Source organism: Dendropsophus ebraccatus, chromosome 4, assembly GCF_027789765.1.
Source record: "Dendropsophus ebraccatus isolate aDenEbr1 chromosome 4, aDenEbr1.pat, whole genome shotgun sequence".
In the NCBI taxonomy this organism is placed as follows: domain Eukaryota; kingdom Metazoa; phylum Chordata; class Amphibia; order Anura; family Hylidae; genus Dendropsophus; species Dendropsophus ebraccatus.
The window spans coordinates 40,386,267-40,413,045 of record NC_091457.1 but is presented as its reverse complement, the minus strand read 5'-3'; the positions used below and the strand labels follow the sequence as shown (position 1 = coordinate 40,413,045).

The following is a 26,779-nucleotide window of genomic DNA, read 5'->3' as shown; positions in this document are numbered from 1 at the left end:
ATCCGATGCAAATCCGGTATGTGTGAAGATACCCTAAAAGTTGTTTTACATGGTCATCCTTAGATTCTGTTATGTCATAGAGGAAAGCGAGATATCTACGATGTTAAAGGGGTGCTCCGGGCAAAATTTATTTTTAAATATGTTATTACATAAGAAAAGTTATACAAATCCCTAATACACACTTAATACACACATTATAGGAAATGCACATATAGTGCTATTTCCCTCAATTTAGTAGATCAGGCAGGCTCACTTCCTTAAAAAAATTGTGATGTCACGTCTCAAGTGTAGCTTCCGGCAGGGGGCGCATGTAGAAGTATAGAATTAGAATACATGCCTTCTCCCTCCCTCCCTTTGTCCCATCCCACTGCCTATCTCCCTCCCCTGTCCGGTTCCAGGCAGTGGGGTGAGCGCTCCTTATCTGACCCTCACCCCGCGGCAGAGGCCCCTCCTGCACCTCTTGTCCTCTGAGCCTGTCTCCCCCCTGGGCCTCACCTTCCCCCTGTCCCACATCTAAGCCTGTCCCATGAAGGAGCGCTCACCCGCTACCCAGTCCCGGTGGGGTGAGCGCTCCTGTACCTCCCCCCTGCCCCACATCTAAGCTTGTCCCATGGAGGAGCGTTCACCCGCCACCCAGTCCTGGAGGACACAGTGCCTCCACAGGATGGAGGACACAGTGCCTCCATCTTCGCTGCACCTCAGCGCAGGTTAGCTGAGGGAAGAGCTAAGGGGATCTGCTTGGGAGAAGTAGCGCTCACCCACCCGGTACCGGGCGGCAGGTGAGCGCTCCAGCCCAGGACCGGGCGTCAGTGAGCCCAGTGTGGAGGGGACATGCTTTGATGTGGGGCAGGTACAGGAGAGCTAACCCCGGTGGGACCGGGTGGCGGGTGAGCGCTTCTCCATGGGACAGGCTTAGATGTGGGGCAGGGGAAAGGTGCTGGAGTGCTTACTCCCCCGGGACCAGGCGGCGGGGTAAGCGCTGAGGCCCAGAGGGGAGACGGGCTCAGAGGACGGGAGGTGCAGGAGGGGCCTCTGCAGCGGGGTGAGCGTCAGATAAGGAGCACTCACCCCACTGCCTTAAACCGGGCAGGAGGTGTAATAGGACAGGGGAGGGAGATAGGCAGCGGGATGGGACAGAGGGAGGGAGGGAGAAGGCGCCTTTCTAATTCTTTACTTCTACATGCGCCCCCTGCCGAAAGCTACAATTGAGACGTGACTTCACAATTTTTTTAAGGAAGTGAGCCTGCCTGATCTACTATATTGAGGGAAATAGCACTATATGTGCATTTCCTATAATAAGTGTATATTAGGGATTTGTATAATTTTCCTTATATAATAACATATTTAAAAATACATTTTGCCCGGAGTACCCCTTTAACATGTCTGTTGTTAGGGTTTTTAAGGCCATATTACATTATATATAGCAGTAAGCCGTCATACATACAATAATAATATTATAATATATAATAATAATAATACTTGTCATAGGACTATAGTAATTAAAATTGTGTTTTCGCTAAATGGTATGTCAATAATGTGAAAATCAAGCATCAAATATTTTTCACTAAAATGCATTTTTTACTCTTTAATTTTAGTATGTACAGTCACTGCAGAACAAGCAGGATGCACTTGGTCAAACTGGTTTGATGTGGACTACCCTACGTATGGCATTGATAAAGGAGATTTTGAAACTTTTGACAACATAAGGAAAAAGGGATTTAAAATTTGTGATGCACCTCAAAATGTGGAATGCAGAGCAAAAGCTTTCCCTGATGATCTACTAGAAGACCTTGGTCAACAAGTAACATGCAACAAATATGTAGGCTTAATTTGTCTTAACAGTCAACAACCTCAGAGAATATGTTACAATTACCAAATTAGAGTTCAATGTTGTTCACCATTAGCTGATTGCATAAGTGTATCAACACCATTAACAACAGTTGAAACCTCTACATCTACCTCTACATCTACAAAATCAACAAGTTCAACAACGTCAACTCCAACCACAACATCTAAAACAACTTCTTCAGTTTTCACTACAACCACAACAAGTGGAACAACAACATCAACATTAACAACTACCTCAACAAAAATACCATCAACTACCTCTGTTCCTTTAACATCCACAAAAACACCATTTACATCTACAGTTGTGTCTACTACAACCACAACCACTTCAATTCCACCTACCACATCAACACGCACAACATCTTCGCCTGTGTCTACAACAACAAAGAGTACAAGTGGAACAACTGTTTCTACAAGACCACCCACTCATTCATCCACTAGTGTCTCAACTACATCTTCAACAACTTGTCCATATGCATATTCCATGAAATGCTCTTGGTCATCATGGATGCAAGACAACAACACACCAACAAAGTCTAGTAAAGAAGGAAAGAATAATCCATCAGGAAGTGACTCCAGTGAAGAAAACGGTAAATTCTTTGATAGCCACTCTAATGAAAAATATGGTAGCTCTGGAAACACATATTCCAAGGAAAAGGATGCAAAGCCCAAGAAGGGATTTTTCAGTGAACTCATCAAAAAAATTTTCAAGGGCTCCTCAAGTGATGAAGACCAAAGCCATTCTAAACAAGCAGATAGCAAGTCCAGTAAAGGGTTTTTCAGTGATTTAATCAACAAATTTTTCAAGGGTTCCTCAAGTGATGAAGACCAAAAGCAGCCCTCTGGACAAAAAGGGTCTAAAGAAAGTGTCGGCAAAACCAATAACGCATTTTTGAATGAAATAGTCCACAAAGTGATTAAAGAACATTCAAGTGAGGAAGATGACTTACCTCCCAACTTTGCTGGTGATGAAATTAATAGCTCAGAAGTTTTAAAGGTTGCTAGTTATGAAATGTGTTCAACACTGGAAATGGCCAGTGACATTGAGTGTGACATAAGACCAGACCTGAGCACCAAAGACAGTAAAGCAGTATCACAGTGCAGCAGGGAAACTGGCATTGCTTGTCTATTAGCCAAACAAGGAGGAATTGAAGCCCCAGTATGTGACTATTACAGAATAAGGGTGCAATGTTGTGCCAAAGTCTGTGGTGAAACAACAACATCAACTCCAACTGGAACATCAACCACCTCTATATCAACTAGAACACCTTCAATCCATTCTCTTTCCACAACTCAAAGTACAACAACCACTTCTACTACTTTGACAACCACAAGCAAGACACCCACAACACCCAGAGCATCAACCACCTCTATCTCACCTAAAACACCTTCAGTATATTCCCTTCCCACAACTGAAAGTACAACAACCACCTCTACTTCTACAACCACAAGCAAGACACCCACAGCATCAACCACCTCTATCTCGCCTAAAACACCTTCAGTATATTCCCTTCCCACAACTGAAAGTACAACCACTTCTACTTCTTCTACAACCACAAGCAAGACACCCACAACACCCTCAGCATCAACCACCTCTATCTCACCTAAAACACCTTCAGTATATTCCCTTCCCACAACAGAAAGTACAACAACCACTTCTACTTCTGCTACAACTTCAAGTAAGTCACCCACAACATCAGGCTATATTTCTACTACATCTACAGGCACAACCACCTCAACTCCCCCTACGACATCAACACGTTCAACTCCAAAATCTACTCCTGTGTCTACAACAAAGAGTACAAGTGGAACAACTGTTTCTACAAGACCACCCACTCATTCATCCACTAGTGTCTCAACTACATCTTCAACAACTTGTCCATATGCATATTCCATGAAATGCTCTTGGTCATCATGGATGCAAGACAACAACACACCAACAAAGTCTAGTAAAGAAGGAAAAAATAATCCAGCAGGAAGTGACTCCAGTGAAGAAAATGGTAAATTCTTTGATAGCCACTCTAATGAAAAATATGGTAGCTCTGAAAACACATATTCCAAGGAAAAGGATGCAAAGCCCAAGAAAGGATTTTTCAGTGAACTCATCAAAAAGATTTTCAGGGGCTCCTCAAGTGATGAAGACCAAAGCCATTCTAAACAAGAAGATAGCAAGTCCAGTAAAGGGTTTTTCAGTGATTTAATCAACAAATTTTTTAAGGGTTCCTCAAGCGATGAAGACCAAAAGCACCCCTCTGGACAAAAAGGGTCTAAAGAAAGTGTCGGCAAAACCAATAACGCATTTTTGAATGAAATAGTCCACAAAGTGATTAAAGAGCATTCAAGTGAGGAAGACGATTTACCTCCAAACTTCGCTGGTGATGAAATTAATAGCTCAGAAGTTTTAAAGGTTGCTAGTAATGAAATGTGTTCAACACTGGAAATGGCTAGTGACATTGAGTGTGACATAAGACCAGACCTGAGCGCCAAAGACAGTAAAGCAGTATCACAGTGCAACAGGGAAACTGGCATTGCTTGCCTATTAGCCAAACAAGGAGGAATCGATGCCCCATTATGTGACTATTACAGAATAAGGGTGCAATGCTGTGCCAAAATCTGTGGTGAAACAACAACATCAACTTCAACTGGAACATCAACCACCTCTATATCAACTAGAACACCTTCAATCCATTCTCTTTCCACAACTCAAAGTACAACAACCACTTCTACTACTTTGACAACCACAAGCAAGACACCCACAACACCCACAGCATCAACCACTTCTATCTCACCTAAAACACCTTCAGTATATTCCCTTCCCACAACTGAAAGCACAACAACCACTTCTACTTCTTCTACAACCACAAGCAAGACACCAACAACACCCACAGCATCAACCACCTCTATCTCACCTAAAACGCCTTCAGTATATTCCCTTCCCACAACTGAAAGTACAACCACCTCTACTTCTACAACCACAAGCAAGACACCCACAGCATCAACCACCTCTATCTCGCCTAAAACACCTTCAGTATATTCCCTTCCCACAACTGAAAGTACAACAACCACCTCTACTTCTACAAGCACAAGCAAGACACCCACAGCATCAACCACCTCTATCTCGCCTAAAACACCTTCAGTATATTCCCTTCCCACAACTGAAAGTACAACCACTTCTACTTTTTCTACAACCACAAGCAAGACAACCACAACACCTTCAGCATCAACCACCTCTATCTCACCTAAAACACCTTCAGTATATTCCCTTCCCACAACTGAAAGTACAACAACCACTTCTACTTCTTCTACCACCACAAGCAAGACACCCACAACACCCACAGCATCAACCACCTCTATCTCACCTAAAACACCTTCAGTATATTCCCTTCCTACAACTGAAAGTACAACAACCACTTCTACTTCTGCTACAACTTCAAGTAAGTCACCCACAACATCAGGCTATATTTCTACTACATCTACAGGCACAACCACCTCAACTCCCCCTACGACATCAACACGTTCAACTCCAAAATCTACTCCTGTGTCTACAACAACAAAGAGTACAAGTGGAACAACTGTTTCTACAAGACCACCCACTCATTCATCCACTAGTGTCTCAACTACATCTTCAACAACTTGTCCATATGCATATTCAATGAAATGCTCTTGGTCATCATGGATGCAAGACAACAACACACCAACAAAGTCTAGTAAAGAAGGAAAAAATAATCCAGCAGGAAGTGACTCCAGTGAAGAAAATGGTAAATTCTCTGATAGCCACTCTAATGAAAAATATGGTAGCTCTGGAAACACATATTCCAAGGAAAAGGATGCAAAGCCCAAGAAGGGATTTTTCAGTGAACTCATCAAAAAGATTTTCAGGGGCTCCTCAAGTGATGAAGATCAAAGCCATTCTAAACAAGCAGATAGCAAGTCCAGTAAAGGGTTTTTCAGTGATTTAATCAAAAAATTTTTCAAGGGTTCCTCAAGCGATGAAGACCAAAAGCAGCCCTCTGGACAAAAAGGGTCTAAAGAAAGTGTCGGCAAAACCAATAACGCATTTTTGAATGAGATAGTCCACAAAGTGATTAAAGAGCATTCAAGTGAGGAAGACGATTTACCTCCCAACTTCGCTGGTGATGAAATTAATAGCTCAGAAGTTTTAAAGGTAGCTAGTTATGAAATGTGTTCAACACTGGAAATGGCCAGTGACATTGAGTGTGACATAAGACCAGACCTGAGCGCCAAAGACAGTAAAGCAGTATCACAGTGCAACAGGGAAACTGGCATTGCTTGTCTATTAGCCAAACAAGGAGGAATTGATGCCCCAGTATGTGACTATTACAGAATAAGGGTGCAATGCTGTGCCAAAATCTGTGGTGAAACAACAACATCAACTCCAACTGGAACATCAACCACCTCTATATCAACTAGAACACCTTCAATCCATTCTCTTTCCACAACTCAAAGTACAACAACCACTTCTACTACTTTGACAACCACAAGCAAGACACCCACAACACCCACAGCATCAACCACCTCTATCTCACCTAAAACACCTTCAGTATATTCCCTTCCCACAACTGAAAGTACAACAACCACCTCTACTTCTACAACCACAAGTAAGAAACCCACAGCATCAACCACCTCTATCTCACCTAAAACACCTTCAGTATATTCCCTTCCCACAACTGAAAGTACAACAACCACTTCTACTTCTTCTACAACCACAAGCAAGACACCAACAACACCCACAGCTTCAACCACCTCTATCTCACCTAAAACACCTTCAGTATATTCCCCTCCCACAACTGAAAGTACAACCACCTCTACTTCTACCACCACAAGCAAGACACCCACAACACCCACAGCATCAACCACCTCTATCTCACCTAAAACACCTTCAGTATATTCCCTTCCTACAACTGAAAGTACAACAACCACTTCTACTTCTGCTACAACTTCAAGTAAGTCACCCACAACATCAGGCTATATTTCTACTACATCTACAGGCACAACCACCTCAACTCCCCCTACGACATCAACACGTTCAACTCCAAAATCTACTCCTGTGTCTACAACAACAAAGAGTACAAGTGGAACAACTGTTTCTACAAGACCACCCACTCATTCATCCACTAGTGTCTCAACTACATCTTCAACAACTTGTCCATATGCATATTCAATGAAATGCTCTTGGTCATCATGGATGCAAGACAACAACACACCAACAAAGTCTAGTAAAGAAGGAAAAAATAATCCAGCAGGAAGTGACTCCAGTGAAGAAAATGGTAAATTCTCTGATAGCCACTCTAATGAAAAATATGGTAGCTCTGAAAACACATATTCCAAGGAAAAGGATGCAAAGCCCAAGAAAGGATTTTTCAGTGAACTCATCAAAAAGATTTTCAGGGGCTCCTCAAGTGATGAAGACCAAAGCCATTCTAAACAAGCAGATAGCAAGTCCAGTAAAGGGTTTTTCAGTGATTTAATCAACAAATTTTTCAAGGGTTCCTCAAGCGATGAAGACCAAAAGCAGCCCTCTGGACAAAAAGGGTCTAAAGAAAGTGTCGGCAAAACCAATAACGCATTTTTGAATGAAATAGTCCACAAAGTGATTAAAGAGCATTCAAGTGAGGAAGACGATTTACCTCCCAACTTCGCTGGTGATGAAATTAATAGCTCAGAAGTTTTAAAGGTTGCTAGTTATGAAATGTGTTCAACACTGGAAATGGCCAGTGACATTGAGTGTGACATAAGACCAGACCTGAGCGCCAAAGACAGTAAAGCAGTATCACAGTGCAACAGGGAAACTGGCATTGCTTGTCTATTAGCCAAACAAGGAGGAATTGATGCCCCAGTATGTGACTATTACAGAATAAGGGTGCAATGCTGTGCCAAAATCTGTGGTGAAACAACAACATCAACTCCAACTGGAACATCAACCACCTCTATATCAACTAGAACACCTTCAATCCATTCTCTTTCCACAACTCAAAGTACAACAACCACTTCTACTACTTTGACAACCACAAGCAAGAGACCCACAACACCCACAGCATCAACCACCTCTATCTCACCTAAAACACCTTCAGTATATTCCCTTCCCACAACTGAAAGTACAACCACCTCTACTTCTACAACCACAAGTAAGACACCCACAACATCAACCACCTCTATCTCACCTAAAACACCTTCAGTATATTCCCTTCCCACAACTGAAAGTACAACAACCACTTCTACTTCTTCTACAACCACAAGCAAGACACCAACAACACCCACAGCTTCAACCACCTCTATCTCACCTAAAACACCTTCAGTATATTCCCCTCCCACAACTGAAAGTACAACCACCTCTACTTCTACCACCACAAGCAAGACACCCACAACACCCACAGCATCAACCACCTCTATCTCACCTAAAACACCTTCAGTATATTCCCTTCCTACAACTGAAAGTACAACAACCACTTCTACTTCTGCTACAACTTCAAGTAAGTCACCCACAACATCAGGCTATATTTCTACTACATCTACAGGCACAACCACCTCAACTCCCCCTACGACATCAACACGTTCAACTCCAAAATCTACTCCTGTGTCTACAACAACAAAGAGTACAAGTGGAACAACTGTTTCTACAAGACCACCCACTCATTCATCCACTAGTGTCTCAACTACATCTTCAACAACTTGTCCATATGCATATTCAATGAAATGCTCTTGGTCATCATGGATGCAAGACAACAACACACCAACAAAGTCTAGTAAAGAAGGAAAAAATAATCCAGCAGGAAGTGACTCCAGTGAAGAAAATGGTAAATTCTCTGATAGCCACTCTAATGAAAAATATGGTAGCTCTGGAAACACATATTCCAAGGAAAAGGATGCAAAGCCCAAGAAGGGATTTTTCAGTGAACTCATCAAAAAGATTTTCAGGGGCTCCTCAAGTGATGAAGACCAAAGCCATTCTAAACAAGCAGATAGCAAGTCCAGTAAAGGGTTTTTCAGTGATTTAATCCAAAAATTTTTCAAGGGTTCCTCAAGCGATGAAGACCAAAAGCAGCCCTCTGGACAAAAAGGGTCTAAAGAAAGTGTCGGCAAAACCAATAACGCATTTTTGAATGAAATAGTCCACAAAGTGATTAAAGAGCATTCAAGTGAGGAAGACGATTTACCTCCCAAATTCGCTGGTGATGAAATTAATAGCTCAGAAGTTTTAAAGGTTGCTAGTTATGAAATGTGTTCAACACTGGAAATGGCCAGTGACATTGAGTGTGACATAAGACCAGACCTGAGCGCCAAAGACAGTAAAGCAGTATCACAGTGCAACAGGGAAACTGGCATTGCTTGTCTATTAGCCAAACAAGGAGGAATTGATGCCCCAGTATGTGACTATTACAGAATAAGGGTGCAATGCTGTGCCAAAATCTGTGGTGAAACAACAACATCAACTCCAACTGGAACATCAACCACCTCTATATCAACTAGAACACCTTCAATCCATTCTCTTTCCACAACTCAAAGTACAACAACCACTTCTACTACTTTGACAACAACAAGCAAGACACCCACAACACCCACAGCGTCAACCACCTCTATCTCACCTAAAACACCTTCAGTATATTCCCTTCCCACAACTGAAAGTACAACAACCACTTCTACTTCTACACCCACAACACCCACAGCATCAACCACCTCTATCTCACCTAAAACACCTTCAGTATATTCCCTTCCCACAACTGAAAGTACAACAACCACCTCTACTTCTACCACCATAAGCAATACATCCACAGCATCAACCACCTCTATCTCACCTAAAACACCTTCAGTATATTCCCTTCCCACAACTGAAAGTACAACAACCACTTCTACTTCTTCTACAACCACAAGCAAGACACCCACAACACCCACAGCTTCAACCACCTCTATCTCACCTAAAACACCTTCAGTATATTCCCCTCCCACAACTGAAAGTACAACAACCACCTCTACTTCTACCACCACAAGCAAGACACCCACAGCAACAACCACCTCTATCTCGCCTAAAACACCTTCAGTATATTCCCTTCCCACAACTGAAAGTACAACCACTTCTACTTCTTCTACAACCACAAGCAAGACACCCACAACACCCTCAGCATCAACCACCTCTATCTCACCTAAAACACCTTCAGTATATTCCCTTCCCACAACTGAAAGTACAACAACCACCTCTACTTCTACAACCACAAGTAAGACACCCACAGCATCAACCACCTCTATCTCACCTAAAACACCTTCAGTATATTCCCTTCCCACAACTGAAAGTACAACAACCACTTCTACTTCTTCTACAACCACAAGCAAGACACCCACAACACCCACAGCTTCAACCACCTCTATCTCACCTAAAACACCTTCAGTATATTCCCCTCCCACAACTGAAAGTACAACAACCACCTCTACTTCTACCACCACAAGCAAGACACCCACAACACCCACAGCATCAACCACCTCTATCTCACCTAAAACACCTTCAGTTTATTCCCTTCCCACAACTGAAAGTACAACAACCACTTCTACTTCTGCTACAACTTCAAGTAAGTCACCCACAACATCAGGCTATATTTCTACTACATCTACAGGCACAACCACCTCAACTCCCCCTACGACATCAACACGATCAACTCCAAAATCTACTCCTGTGTCTACAACAACAAAGGGTACAAGTGGAACAACTGTTTCTACAAGACCACCCACTCATTCATCCACTAGTGTCTCAACTACATCTTCAACAACTTGTCCATATGCATATTCAATGAAATGCTCTTGGTCATCATGGATGCAAGACAACAACACACCAACAAAGTCTAGTAAAGAAGGAAAAAATAATCCAGCAGGAGGTGACTCCAGTGAAGAAAATGGTAAATTCTTTGATAGCCACTCTAATGAAAAATATGGTAGCTCTGAAAACACATATTCCAAGGAAAAGGATGCAAAGCCCAAGAAGGGATTTTTTAGTGATCTCATCAAAAAAATTTTCAAGGGCTCCTCAAGTGATGAAGACCAAAGCCATTCTAAACAAGCAGATAGCAAGTCCAGTAAAGGGTTTTTCAGTGATTTAATCAACAAATTTTTCAAGGGTTCCTCAAGCGATGAAGACCAAAAGCAGCCCTCTGGACAAAAAGGGTCTAAAGAAAGTGTCGGCAAAACCAATAACGCATTTTTGAATGAAATAGTCCACAAAGTGATTAAAGAACATTCAAGTGAGGAAGACGACTTACCTCCCAACTTCGCTGGTGATGAAATTAATAGCTCAGAAGTTTTAAAGGTTGCTAGTTATGAAATGTGTTCAACACTGGAAATGGCCAGTGACATTGAGTGTGACATAAGACCAGACCTGAGCGCCAAAGACAGTAAAGCAGTATCACAGTGCAGCAGGGAAACTGGCATTGCTTGTCTATTAGCCAAACAAGGAGGAATTGATGCCCCAGTATGTGACTATTACAGAATAAGGGTGCAATGCTGTGCCAAAATCTGTGGTGAAACTTCACCTTCATCTTCATTGTCTACATCCTCAACGTCACATTCTACAACCAGCAAATCAACAACTGGTTCCTCTTCATCTACAACCACAAGCAAGACACCTACAACTGTTACAACCACGTCACCTACAACATCAACTAGGACAACTCCCACATCTACTACTATTTCCACGTCAACTTCTTTCAAGTCAAGCACATCATCCTCAACTCCATCATCATTTTCCCTGACCTCCTCAACTACTACAAGTTCAAGCTCTCAATCCACCACATCAACAACTGTTACATCAAGTTCCACATATACTATTACGTCCACTTCTGGAACTACAACCACACCAAAATCAACTACATCTTTTACCACCTCATCAACATCATCTACTTCTTTAACTACTCCTTTATCCACAAGTACAGGAACTAGCACGCTGTCTCAGACAACGTCACCAACAACTACATCACGCTCAACAACAAAATGCTTTTGCCAAGTCAATAGTTCACTTTTTTCACCTGGTAAGTAAATATGTTTGTCATATAAATTGTATTTTTTATTGAACTTTAAAGCGTACCTGTTGTTAGAATTAAACCTTTTACACATGTCACAGGTAAATTACTAAGACCCCCACCAATAAGGAGATCAAGTGGGGAGAAATACATTCTAGCTCAATTTTTTTCAGGACTTTTTAAAATTTGAACTTTTATGACCAAAAAATTATACCAACAATGTAGTTAGCTAAATTTTACTATAAAGTTGCCAACCCCTTTCCGAATGGTTCACATGAATTGTTTGGCTAGGCAAGAGAAGGGCTGTATGGAGATGGTCTGAGAAGCTGAGCTCACTCCATACACAGTGGGTTTCTACTGCTATGTACAGCAGATACCTTCTGCTATTAACTGAAAACAGTGATCCCGCTCGTATAAGTCCTTTAATCATTTAACCCCCTTCATGACCAAAGGTCATTGATGCATGGGTGGCCGGGTCACAATGAAGCAATATTCTCCTTCTCGCCTTCTAAAAATCATAACACTTTTTTTTCACCTACGGAGCAGGTAAGAGGTAATTTTTTTGCACCACGATCTTCAGGTTTATTTGGTATCATATTGGGAGTTTTGGATCACTTTTTATAAAAAAAATTTTGATATATAATTCAAATTATAAATTTATAATTAAAAAGATCAGCAATCCTGTTTCCATTTCTCGTTTATGCTGTTTCATTGCGTGGAGACAATATTGTTAAATTTAAATAGACTATATATTTTAATAGACTGGACTTTTTTTTTTACATATTTCTATTTGTAAAATGTTAAAAAGAGGATTTAAACTTTTATTTGGGGAGGGTTTTTGCCATGTTTTTAAAAACTTGCATTAGTAGATTGCATATCCTGATCAATGCCATTGCATGGAATTGATCACTATTATTGGCAATTTTCCCATAGAGTCTGCCTGATGAAAACTCTATAAGAAGACCACTGATCCGACAGGACAGCATTAAATACTGTACCTCTGCCTGTCAGCGACAGTGATCAGGACCCAAGCGGTCACTCTGTAGGCTTCTGATCAGTCAATGATAGGTTCTTCTCCTGTCACTAACTCCCTTAAACGACGAAATTGCTATAGATCATGGTGTTTAAGGGGTTAGTGACAGGCAGCAGCGTGATCGCTGCTGCCTGTTAATATGCCCGGCTCCTAGGACAATAGTGTGTGTGCAGGCTGTTCACATTGAAGCCGGCGCTGCTCACACTGGAGCGGCCCTGCACACATTAAAACCCCTTTACAGTAAGGAATCTATATATACATTCCTAATGCATGGGGTATCATCAGTAAGAACATATATATATATACTGATTGTGGATGTGAAGGTATTAAATGTTGCAACTAATAGCCATTGTGTCATTTAAATGTCCGGATGACAAGTGCTATACCTGTTGGATGTCAGATTAGCACCCCGCAACATAATTGTGCATCTTCCCAATTGTTCCATGCAATGCTACACACTATTAGCAATCTAATAATTGCTTATGAAAGTTAAGGAAAATGTTAGCATTTTTTTATCTCATATAAAATGGATTAAAAAATCATTTTAAAAAAGTGATTGTTCACTCACTCATATATCCATAAGTCTATACATATCTTCCATGCTTGTTCAAGTGTCTCTGGTAACAGAGTTAGCAGAGCAACAATCTAACTGTTCTATGCAGTGCTATACTTTATTAGTAGTCTAATGAATACGTATGAAGGTTTCCTGGGAGTGAATATTGTAAATAAAAAAAAGCTAGAATGTTTTTTGGTCATATCACATCTTAGATAAAAAAAAAAAATCATATCACTATGGTAAAGAAAAACATAACTCATCATGACACAAAAAAATTATCCCTAAACAGCATTGTAGACAGAAAAATAAAAAAGTTTTTAAACATAGTAAAACATAGCTATAGCTATAAAACATGGGGATCATTGCAATCAATACTTGTAACTAGGGATGAGCAAATTTACAGTAATAACAAAGTGAATCGCTTTGTTATCTTGGCAATCAGCTCATCAGGCTGCGGGCTATGAAGTCTGCTCCGCTCCGTGCCGCTCCTTCCCAGGCGTCTGGAAAAGCTAGCTCCAGTCCTGGGAAACATCTCTTAGTTTCCTAGGACTGGATCCAACTTTTCCCAGCACCAAGAGCAGAGAGGCAGAGAGGTAAAAGGCAGCTATATGATGAGCAGATTGCAGAGACAACAAAGCGTTTCTCTTCATTATTATGGTAAATTTGCTCATCTCTACTTGTAACATGTCAGTTTTACCACGTAGAGAACAGCGTAAAAACAAGTCCAACCCAAATGTGCAATAGCGCAAGGTCTGTTTTAATTTTGTTTGGCAAAATGTTGGCTGTTGTTACAAAGTACTATTGGCACAGCAAAAAACAAGTCCTTATATGGTTCTATAGATGAATACAAATAAAAGGGTTGCCTATAGAATGGGAAGAGAAAAAATGAAAATCTGTACAGTCCTGAAGGGGTTAACTAGTAGGCAAAATTTCTACTGTGATTGTATTGATGCCTGCAGTTGTTAGCAGGCAATTTGGCTAATCATGTAGGAGCGTGGCCAGGGGCGTAGCTAGGATTCATGGGGCCCCATAGCAAAAAACTGTACTGGGCCCCATGAATCCTGTACGCCCCCCCCCCCCCCTCCGCCAAACACAGACAATGACGCACATATACACACACAGAGGCACCATTAACGTATATACAGATACGCTACTGACATATACACATATATACGTGTGTAATGTGATTACACTATTGCAGATGTATACACCATGAGTAGACTGTACACAGGGAAATCATCTGAGTGTAATACGAAATACTCAACCAGAAATAAAAGAAAATGCAGCAGATATTAGTGGTGGGTTCTTTTATTAGACCCCAGCATTAATAGAAGCTGCTGCAGAACATCTTTGGGAGCAAACCTGTCAATCACTTGAGACACTACTGACATACACAAACACACACACACATATACACCATTGCTACAGACATTGCTGACATACACACACACACACACACACACACATACACCAGTGCTACAGACATTGCTGACATACACACACACATATATAGCCACAGATTCATACACATACTGACATATAAATATATAAACAGATACATATATACACACACTGACATATACATATACCCACAGATACATATATACACTCACTGACACACATACACAGCACTTACAGCTCCCAGGCTTCCCCCCTCCTCCTCCTGTAGTCCGGGCTGATCTTCACATAGAAGTATTGAGGACCTTTGGGTCATGTGACCCAAAGGTCCTTTATCCCTCTCCTGTGCCGTCTGGCAGGTCCTGCTCCTCTGTTCAGCCCGCTCACCCGGCACTACAGTGAGGGGGCTGAACAGTGCAGTGGGGGTCCATTTTCCTCTTTGGACCCCTGGGGGAGCGGGGTACCTACCATGAAGGCAGGGCAGGCTTCCTCAGGCCCCCTTCCTGCAGGGGCCCCATAGCAGTCGCCTTCCCTGCCTTCACTGTAGCTACGCCACTGAGCGTGGCATGTATATCCAAATCAGTAGCTTATATCTCTATTTAGACCCACATTCAGATGAAGAACTATGTTACAGAAAATGCTATCACAATGTCAACAATATCAGCTTATGCTGTCATTTCTTGTTTTTGTCAATGCTGTTACTGTCAATACTATATACATGATATTTTAAGCATTAGATGCATTTCCTTTTTCCTTTAATTTTTTTCTAATGTTTTTTAATAATATTTACAATTATTAGGTGATACCATCTATAGAATGCCGGATAAAAATGGCTGTGAATATTCAGCAAAATGTACCCTTGACTGTACGCTGGAAAGATATGGTGTGGACTGCCCCTCAACAACAACAACTAGCGGCCCAACAACTCCAAAATCAACAGGATCTACTACTCCTATATCTAGCTCAACAACCACCACTGTGTCAACAACACCTTCAGTGATATCAACATCCTCATCTCCACCAACTCTATCACGTACAACACCACCTGTATCAACACCCGCCAATGTATCAACAACTGGTTCAACCATTTTATCATCAACAACCTTGTTGACCTCTATGGTATCCACACCCAACAAAAGTGAGTAGATTTTACTAAGCACTAATGTTAAAGGGGTTGTCTGGAAAACAAAATAGATATTATCTATATACTTGTTCTCCAGATCTGATTGCCTGCTATCTTTGAGATGAGGGGGCGATCAATATGCTGGTCAATTAACTTTTAAAATTTTACTTTCTGACAATATGGACATTTTAATACTGTAGTTTAACCTCTACAGTTTTTCTAGTTTTACATTTTTTTACCCTCTACACTAAGGTAGCATATACCGATACTGAAACTTCCAATGATCAGCTAGTATCAGAGGTATCAGTCCCACTTATTGAAATAGTTTGACCATCTGTGTAATACAAGGATGTGTTGGATTATTCAAAGTGAGGACTACTTTTTCGTAGTCAGCTTTGACTAATGGGGGGGGGGGGAGTCATATTTTTCTTTTTTCTGACCAGTAGCCATAGCAGAGTACACACTCTAGGGGACATTTATTATAAATGACTTATAAATGTCCCCGCATCTCCGGTGCTACGGAGATTTATGTAGAGGCTTGAATTCAATCACAATCACTCTTGAATCTCTGCCCATCCCATAGACTCTATTCTATGCTCAGGTGGATTCCGCTGTCTGCCTAAAGAATTGACATATCAATTCCACAGAAAACATAAAAACACTAAATTAACGTCTCTGTTTTACAGCTTGTGGTGAATGTGTATGTCTAATGCCAAAATGCGGATCTGGCTACAAAATAGTTTCTTTCCTGCCACCTGGTGCCTGTTGTGTCAACATTACATGTGGTATGTATTATATTGCTGACCCATTTCTTTGTAATTTTAGCTACTTTAAATGGAATTGTTTTAATACAAAAACGATTAGATATGATTTACATACTGCTACATAGTACAGTTATTGCTCGTTATTGCTTGGGAGCTACAGTATGTACATTAATGTCTCCCGATAAGCCAGTAATGTGCCTATAGACTCATATAAGGAAAATGAGGGTCTCTTTGGCATATTGTATATCAACTGCATAGAGCTATCCTTTTTTCAATACCTTATAAATATATATATATATATATATGTACCATGCAGTATGCATTTATTGGATATATGCAACTCTACAGGATTTCAGCTAAATAAATCTGAGGCATAAGTCTGGCAGCACTTTTAGAATAGTTAAGCAGAACGCAATGTGATACTAGGCTATAAAATCCCCAAAGGATTCTATAAATTACATGAATATTTGTTCTTATATATAAGACATTGAGTACATTGCATCACCTCTTTTTTTTTTCCAGTGCCTGACTCCGTCTGTGTATATGGAACTGATGTATATCAGGTAAAATTTGCAATATTGTTTATAATTTACTCTATTGAACATAATGTTTAGACTAAAGGCCGTGTTACACGGGGCAATTATATGTCAAGTAAGGCAGATAGCTCTCTGTGTAATGGAGACTACGATCAGCCAAGAGTCAACATGACAGAAAATGATTGCCAACAGCCGCACATCTCTCTGTGTAATAGGTAATGTGCAGCCGACGGGTGATTAAAGCAAGGGTGTCTCTCTAGACCTGTCAGCTCAAATGAGAGGCTAGGTAAGCGAATGCCGAGGGGCAGGTTGGGGCCATCTAATATCTTAAGAGCCCAATGAAACCGAGAACATTACACGGCTTTGTAATTATGCTGTGTTTTGCTGCTATCCGCTGCACATTTTCTATTACACAATGAGTAGTATGAACAATGGGTAATAATTTTTAACACACAATGGCTCACAATACTGCTCAATGACTTTTCTAAAACTATATAGCTATACAATACCATGTGCAGATATCACAAGGCCACTAATATGGCATAACTTCCCAATGTACCCTATTACACACGGCAATTTCAGCATTATTGCCACATATAATGGTGTCCTAAGCAAAGTAAATGACTTACATTTCCAGTTGGACCTATTCTGTCAACGTCTTTATTGCTTCTCTTTGGTGTATTTATGTATATTGTTCTCTTGTACTATCATTTTATCTAGCATTCTATTCAAAGTAAATTGCACTACATTTATCAGGCAGTATGCATCATTTCGATACATTAAAAACTAATCATAAATGTACACATCTATGCCAATATCATAAACTTTTATTAACTATAATGTTTTTGGTTCTTTTTCTTCAGAGAGGATCTTACATTCCGCAGCCAAAAGACTCATGCGAAACATGCCAATGTTCCTATGATAAAGACAGTGATTCCGGATTCTATGCTATAAAATGTGCCCGAACTAAGTGTGACACTACTTGCAGTACTGTAAGAATATGCTTAAGTGTCTTTTAGTTTTTTTATATCATTATTACCTTATTTCTACTTATATGGTTATGTCCACTAGAGTGTTAGGTAAGGGAAGCAAAATGGTGTATTCTGTGAAAGTCAAATATATTGGCTTAGGAATATCTTAGTTACTTCCTTTTGCTATCTGCCTTTATTTTAAAGTGTCCAGATCCATGCTCTTATGGTGCCAGCCATGGTATCCTGGTATTGAACTTAAAGGCCTTATTCAGAATTTCTGTGTAACAAATTTTTCATTCACAGCACAGAATAGGGAGTCTGTTCAAGTGGACCTGTCACTAAAAAAACCCTTCTCCCATCTTGTTTTCCTGAACAGTTACAGTCACACTCATACCCTGACCTATCAAAATGTTTTATATGTCTTTCTGACATATAAACAAAAAACAAAAACAGTGGAGCAGCAACCTAAAGGTGCAAGTGCTTACCGTACATACCCCCCCCCCCCCCCCCCCCCCCCGGCATACACACAATAAAACCTGCTCTATAGATATTTAAAAAATGAGGATCTTAGCAAACCATTTGATCAAACAGAGTATACTATGTCACCACATTAAGGTGTCCACAGAGACATGGTCCTACCCTAGCATTTTCACATAAGTCACATGTCTTTCTGTCAAAAGATTTTATTTTTGTGGAAGTGCCAATTTAGGCTATGCTCCCACTCTGTACACATGAGCACAAACAATGATTGTTGTTATAAAGCTACAGCTGAAGTTAATGTTCATGATCATTAATTTTGGCCGAAGTTTTACAACAACAGCCGTAGCGTTAAATAGTGACCATTATTAGTGATCGGACTGTCTAGTTTTTGCTACTAAACGCTTTAATGGCCATATTGTAATATGCATCATATCTAGATTTATTATTCATGATAAGTCCTATTCCTCCAGAAGCAGCATCTATAAACAACCTTCTAGGGTACAACCAATTACTGTATAGCTAAGTTCCTATAATTCCCATAATAATAATCTCTGTATATATTACTCATTACTTTGCCTGTTCTGTATTGTATCCTAGGGCTATGAATACAAAATAAAGGATGGACAGTGCTGCGGAGAGTGTGTGGCAAAACAATGTACTATGAAGAGTGATGACAATGCTAATGTTTACATTGAGGTAACAAAAAAAAAAAAATACTGCTCAATGACTTTTCTAATAACTATATAGCTATACAATACCATGTGCAGATTATCACAAGGCCACTAATATGACATAACTTCCCATGTATGCCAGCTAAGAGACATATAAATACTTTCCATCACCCAGTTACTGTATTTCATTTCTTGTAAGCTTTTGTCATCCACCTCCCCAATTTGTCATCCACCTCCCCTTTAGGCCAAACTCCACTTGGCATACTTCAGTAAGCGGTCTGTTGGCTCCATCTCTTTACCCCTGTCCCAAATAGCTGAGAGCTAAAGGCTGCCCCAAGCTCTGTAGTGCCTGAACATACCACCCCAGACACCTGCCCTTAGTCCTGACCAGGCAAAAAAATTTTTTAGCTCCATGCTAACCTAGTTTACCCTAATCGTGTCCTTATTTTCCTCATAATATGCATGTCATCCTTGGAATTTGAATATAATATGTTCTCTTATTTGTGCATTAGGTTGGGCAGACGTACAGCAGCCCTAACAGTAAATGCAGCTACTATGAATGCAATGAAGAAGATGGCCAGCCCATCCTTACCAGAGTGAAGAAGGTTTGCCAGGAATTAGACATCAGTAGATGCGATCTGGTAGGTTAACAAATATTTTACAGATTGGTTTTAAAGAATCGTTATGTAAAATGTTATGTTTACCCTTCAAGGACGGGTTTGCTTTTCCTTTTATGTTATCATTTTTTACATCTCACCCTCTAAAAGCCATAACTCTACAGAGCCGTATGAGGGCTGTTTTTTTTTTTTGCTGGGCTAACTGTACTCAGGACTTCTCTCATTTTACCCTATAATGTATGACAAAAATGACCCAAAATTATTAGTGAGGTGAAATTGAAATATAAACAGTAATTTAGCCAATTTTTTTTTGTTCCTTTTATACCTTGAAAGTTACAGTAAAATTGACACATTACTTGTATTCTGTGATTCAGTGCGATACCCAATTTATATACAGTAGTTTGTTTCATTTCAATACTTTTACAAGATGTAAACTTTTTTTTATTATCAATATGCTCAAAAAGCTTGGTTCTGATCCCTGTAACTTTTTTATTTTATTTTATCTATGGTATCTAATTTTTGCAGCATGATACATGGTTTTTATTGGTATTATTTTGGTTGGATAAGACTTTTTGATCACTTTGTTATTTATTTTATTATGATGTTATATGATAATTAAGTAATTCTGGCTTCAGCATTTTTTCTTATTAAGGCTATGTTCTCACAACGTATATTTTCGTAAAACCATGGCCGTTGTACAACAGCCGTGAGTTATATGGAAATATACGTGCCATCGCTGCCTATGGGATCCCGGCCGGAGCGTATACACATAGTATACGCTCTGTCCGGGATCCCTAACGGCGCCGCAAACAACTGACATGTCAGTTTTATGCGGCTGCTATTCATTGAATAGTGGCCGCAGAAAACCCTGTTTTTTCAGAGAGTCTCTTACTATGTATGAACATAGCCTGACACTGTTTACTGTGCAGGGTCTGTAACAAAATTTTTTAATAGTTTAGACAATTCTGCATGCAAGGATACTATTTTGTTTACTTAAAAAATGGGGTTAAAGGGTGGGATTCTAGATTGCTGATGTCAGTCATTAGCATCAATCTGATGCACGTAACAGCAGGAAGCCACTGTGCTTCAAGCAGGTTCAGCTCCTGAACCTGCTCTATAAAACTGATTAATTCTCTTTAGGAATTTGGGGAAATTGTTTTATTGTATAACGCTGAGAAGAAGCCAAGATGAGAAGACATTTAACCTCAACAAAAGTTGGATACAGAGACAGTAGGTATATTTAATTTAAAGCAAATGTACCATCAGGTTCATTTTTTTTTGTTTTTTACCTCTGTCGCTACGCAGCGTTAAAGGGATCCTAGTGGTTTTTTTAAATGCTGCCCAGTTCCCGTCCTTGATGCTGGTCTTTTTCTGAGCATTGGCCTGGCTTGGGGCACTGAGGCAGGCCTGCTGTACCCCCAGTGGGACCATATCTCCTCCCCTCTGTGACGTGGCTCTAGTCATTCTAATTGAGCCGCGTCACAAAGGGGAGGGGGTATTGTCACACTGGGGGGGGGCCTCAGGATTGCCCCCAGTACTCCAAACCAGACTGGTGCTTGGGAAAATACTGGCGCTGAGCATGGGAACCAGGCGGCATTTCAAAAAAAAAGTCAGTGCCACCGGGGGGATCCCAGCACCAGTGCCGAGCGGCTAAGGTAAGAAAAAAAGCAATGTATGGTAGATTTGCTTCAAGATTGTAAATGATGTACCCATTAACTAAGATAACACATAGTTGCTTTAGAAAATGTTTTACTAAGTGATTCCCTTTTGTACTGTAGAGTACCATACGGTATGATGCAGAGGGTTGCTGCAGAACATGTGATCTATTACCACCACCAAGTAAAGGTAATATTTTGGGACATTTATTTTAAGAAGTAACACTAAGCAGTAATTCCATAAACTTATTACAAGCAATTCAGAGATACATTTTTGATAGAATGGATTAAGGTCTTGTTTCATGATGAATTGTGCAACGTTTTACTCCACACTCCAATTTGCTTTAAAGTGTTGTCTCCTCTCTATTGTTATTATTTTTCAAGCCATTTTGGCATTGTAATCATATAACTTTGGGAAATATTCTAGGGCCATAGAAAAGTTGGGAAGGGGAAACATATATCAGGCCCCTTTTCCTTGATAGGATCTGGGAACATAGTGGTTTGTTCTTTTTATAAAAGCCAGTGGAAGCCCTTAAAAAAAACCTGACATGTTAGTTTTGTGCGGCCGCAATTCATTGAATAGCGGCTGCAGAGAACCTGTCAGTTCACACAATGGAGCGTCCAGGTCTGGCAGACTGGTGCGCCCGCATCTGAATTCATTAGTAGTGAAGATCATCTGGCCAGTACTGCAGTACCAGCCGGGATGATCATCAGTAACTAAAAATCATGATATTTTGCCTGTATAGTTTACAAACCTTTAAATGAAACGTAACCTATCTTTTTTCTAACAGACTTTACTACAGCTGTTCCCGAATCAACCTTAAACAAAGTTACTCCAGCATCAGACTTAAGCAACACTACACCAAGATCAGACATACACAAAACTACTCCAGAATCAGGCTTAGACAACACCACTCCAGGATCAAAATTACAAAACACTACTCCAGGATCAGGCTCAGATAACACTACCCCAGGATCAGGCTCAGACAACACTACCCCAGGATCAGGCTTAGTTAAGACTACTCCAGGATCAGGCTCAGATAACACTACTCCAGGATCAGGCTCAGATAACACTACCGCAGGATCAAAATTACATAACACTACTCCAGGATCAGGCTCAGACAACACTACTCCAGGATTAGGCTTAGAGCAACCTACTACAAGATCAGGCTCAGACATCTCTACTCCAGGATCAGGCTCAGACAACTCTACTCCAGGATCTAAATTACACGAGACTACTCCAGGATTAGGCTTAGAGCAAACTACTCCAAGATCAGGCTCAGACATCTCTACTCCAGGATCAGGCTCAGACAACTCTACTCCAGGATCTAAATTACACGAAACTACTCCAGGATTAGGCTTAGAGCAAACTACTCCAAGATCAGGCTCAGACAACTCTACTCCAGGATTAGGCTTTGAGCAAACTACTCCAGGATCAGGCTCAGACAACTCTACTCCAGGATCAAAATTACATGAGACTACTCCAGGATTAGGCTTAGAGCAAACTACTCCAAGATCAGGCTCAAATAACACTACTCCAAGATCAGGCTCAGACAACACTTCTCCAGGATCTAATCTAAGCAAAGTTACTTCACGGTCGAATGTTACTGATACTACTCCAGGAGAATCAGTGACCAGCACACCAAAGGTTCCGGAAGACTGTGGTGTACGCAAAAACGTTACTGTTCTGCAAGAAGATGACTGTGTGGCGACAATAGAGCTCACATTTTGTGGAGGCCCCTGCATGGGAACTTCTGTGTAAGTCTTTGTCAAGTATACATTTCTTTGAAAACAAAATAACAGTTATAAATTACAATTTCTTGTGATAATTAACTGGACACATAGCAAATTAAACTGAGCTGGGACATACTAGAACTTCACTTATATGTTTACCTTGAAACACAAGTTTGTATATCTAGCTAAAAGTTTAGTACTATTTTATATTGGTTACTATTTTCTCGCTAATCTGAGTTATAGAGCTGAAGTATTTTTTAGTATTTAGTAGGCTGTTATGCTAATCCTACCTACAGGTTTTCTTACAGCCTTAAAGTCTGTACAGAGCCTGTTGCAGTTATCTGCCTTCCAACATTGTATAGTATTAGAGTTTTGATAATCCATTTTATATATTACATAATTTCATGATATAAATTAAGAGTATCTATGTATTAAACCACAATCTGTTCTGGAAGGCTGGGTGAATACCGAGCAGCTTTTTCCCTCCATAAGAAATAATGTAAATGTGTTTCATTGGTTTTAGCATATACCAGTACTTAGTTATCAAGAAAAAATTTTGGCTGACCCAACCTTTCTACAAATGTAGTATCCACTGTAAGGTTTACCAGATCGAGAGACACTCCTTCAACGGTTAAAACCACATACATGATATACCTAATGTAATGTAATTATAGGCTGCTATTGTATGAGAAGACAATGTTTTTTTCATGAATTTGTTTTGGTCATTTTTTTTCTTTTGTTTATTTTTCAGTTATTCAATGGAGACCAGAAGCATGAAACACACGTGTTCTTGCTGCACAGAGCTTGAAGTAGGCAAGAAGAGTGTCCAGCTAGTTTGCGGTGATGGAAGACGCAAGGTCTACACTTACACAGATGTTCTCAGATGTGGTTGTGTTGGTGCCTTCTGTTCACCTTTTCAATAAATACTCCAAAAAAGCTGGAACAGGCCCAATACCCACAGTGATAAATCCTGGACATGACATACTGAAGTCATCAGGATAATTGTTGTTTACTATCTAAGCCTTTTTCATTGTTTAGAAAGAATTTAGCTGTAGTCTTCTAGAATGTAAATGTAAAATAACTGAAATATTCTTATAACAGTGTGCATCACAAAAAGAAAAAGGCTCAATTCTGTTATATAAAGTGTAATATTTAAGTGCAAAAATAATTAAAAAAAACATGCAAATAACACATTGTTCTTTATTTTGTTAATAAGTTTAGTTATTGTGTTTACAAGATCAAAATTATATATATATATATATGTATATATAAAGACTTTGCAATATCTGTCATCAGGGCTAAGCTTCAGTATAAGATACATTCACACAGGTACAGTATGTTGCAAATACTATAATGAAGAGCGAGGTCTTGCTGCTCCAATACTTGGGATTGGCCATCAGTTTGATCTGTTGTGATTTGACTGGTGGGATATTGGTCATCACTGTAAGGCGGATTGCAATGGAATCAGCATCTGTTCTTTACTGCAGGGGCGGCATTGCATTGCCGTAATGGCCGATAATCGGCCAAATAAAGCCAATAATCACTTTGTGTAATAGATTGCTGAACCAGTAAATAAAATGAGAGGAACATTGTGCTACTCTGGCAATACCAGCTACTACAATATTACATCATCCACAAGCTTATTCTTGAAATGTTAAGATGGTTGTTTCATCATTTAAATAAAAGTGTATCTCCAGCAAAAAATAAAAACTTCTTAGTGCTCCTGAATCCTCAGGTGCCATAACTATATTAAAAACTTTCTTCAGAAATTCACTTTCTATCATACAACCTACGAAGCAGGAACATTTCAGGTTTAAAAACAGCTTCAGCTTTAAAAAAAAAAATAATGCAGGATTTTTATTAAACAACGACGTCACTTCAGGGGCCATAACATTAGAGAGTCCGAAGTCATGTGCCAAACTTTTGAATGGGCTTCTGTCACGGCTGCGGTGGCGTCCCGTGCCCTGTGCCGTCGCCGCATGGCTCCCCCACCTCCTGCTGCAGGCGCCGGTCCCCATGTGCTGGGGCCAGGCGCTGCTTACACTTCAGCCCGGCGGGGAGACTTAGCTCGCTGCGCTCCTGGTCCCTGCTGTCCCAGCTAGGGTGCGCGCGTACCGGCTGTCACAGATTAAAAGGGACAGTACGTCCCTAATTGGTTAAGTTGCACCAATCACTCCTCTATATATAGTTCTCCTGCCCATTGTATCTGCCCGTTGTTCCTGCCCGTGCTTCCAGCCCGTGTTTCTGCTGTTCGTGCTTCCAGTCGTGAGCCCTGCTGCTGTCCTGCTGTCTATCCATGTGTCTCCTGCTGCACCTTGCCTGCTGCCGTTAGCAAGCCTAGCCAGGGGTAGCGACCTGGAGGTCGCCTGCCGCAGCAAGTCCATTCCACCTTGCGGCGGGCACTGGTGAAGACCAGCGGCCCCTTGGACTCCACTCCCTGGTGCGGCTACGTCATCGCTAGCGGTGGTACAGCGGACTCCAGTTGTTACAGCTTCCCGAGAATGGCCCCCCAGATCAGACCCATATATCAGAATCCAAATCAGCCCAGCACACACACACAATGTCCCGACCCTGGGACACATTAAGCAGTAAGTTGTGGAAAAGGTGCAGATTTTTGCACAAACCGCATGGTTTGTGCATAAATCTGTGCTTTGTCCTGGGCATACGCCAGGAGTGCTAATGATAAATTCCTCCCAATATTCTGTTGTTAGACTATGCTGCTGGATCCCAATAGTGACCTGCTATGTCACTGTGTCACAAATCTCGGTGTTCTCTTCTTACAGTCCCTGAATGTTTGCTTTAGTAAAGATTCCCTGCCACAGCACTATAACATAGCTGCTTAACAAACTACATAAAACACTACTTTAAAGGAGAAGTCCGTCCAAAACAATTTTTTAATATGTTATTACTTATGGAAAGTTAAACAAATTTCTAATGTACATTAATTATGGGAAATGCACATATAGGGCTATTTTCCTTAATTTAGTAGATCAGGGAGACTTCAGATTCTCTGAAATACTGTGACGTCACGAACCGGGGGTGTAATTACAATGGGGTGTCCAGCAGGGGGCGCACTATATATAGAAGTCAATGAGTACATAATTTATAATATAATGCGCCCCTGCTGGACACTCCATTGAAATAACAATGCATGTGTATGTAAATATGTAATATACAGTATGTTTTTGATTGAATACATTTATGGAATACTTTGGGGAGCAAGTGTCCTTGCTCCCCAAAGTAATCCATAAATGTATTTAACCAGTACATTTGGAGGGCACCGAGCAGGGAGGCAGAGATGTGCATCTACCTCCCCCCTCCCTCCCTGCTCGGTGCTGCTGCCACATATACACAGTACTACTACTCCCATTATC

The 26,779-nt window shown here is 40.6% G+C and overlaps 2 protein-coding genes across 2 annotated transcripts in view; both read left to right on the top strand.

Moving 5' to 3' along the window:
• The window catches only part of LOC138789267 (mucin-5AC-like), a 30,080-nt gene extending 30,000 nt beyond the window's left edge, over positions 1-80 (top strand). Inside the window, exon 34 of the mRNA XM_069967871.1 lies at positions 64-80. Within this exon, the coding sequence (XP_069823972.1) occupies positions 64-80 (17 nt within the window). The remainder of the gene's footprint in view (positions 1-63) is intronic.
• A 584-nt stretch (positions 81-664) lies between these two features.
• Positions 665-24,548, top strand: LOC138789266 (mucin-5AC-like). The gene is made up of 11 exons (XM_069967870.1): positions 665-707; positions 1,596-11,876; positions 15,654-15,992; positions 16,664-16,762; positions 17,264-17,304; positions 18,141-18,269; positions 19,326-19,424; positions 19,912-20,040; positions 21,795-21,861; positions 22,463-23,429; positions 24,157-24,548. Exons 1-11 carry the CDS (start codon positions 665-667, stop codon positions 24,326-24,328), a joined length of 12,366 nt encoding a protein of 4,121 aa, XP_069823971.1. The 3' UTR covers positions 24,329-24,548.
• Positions 24,549-26,779: the final 2,231 nt, after the last annotated feature.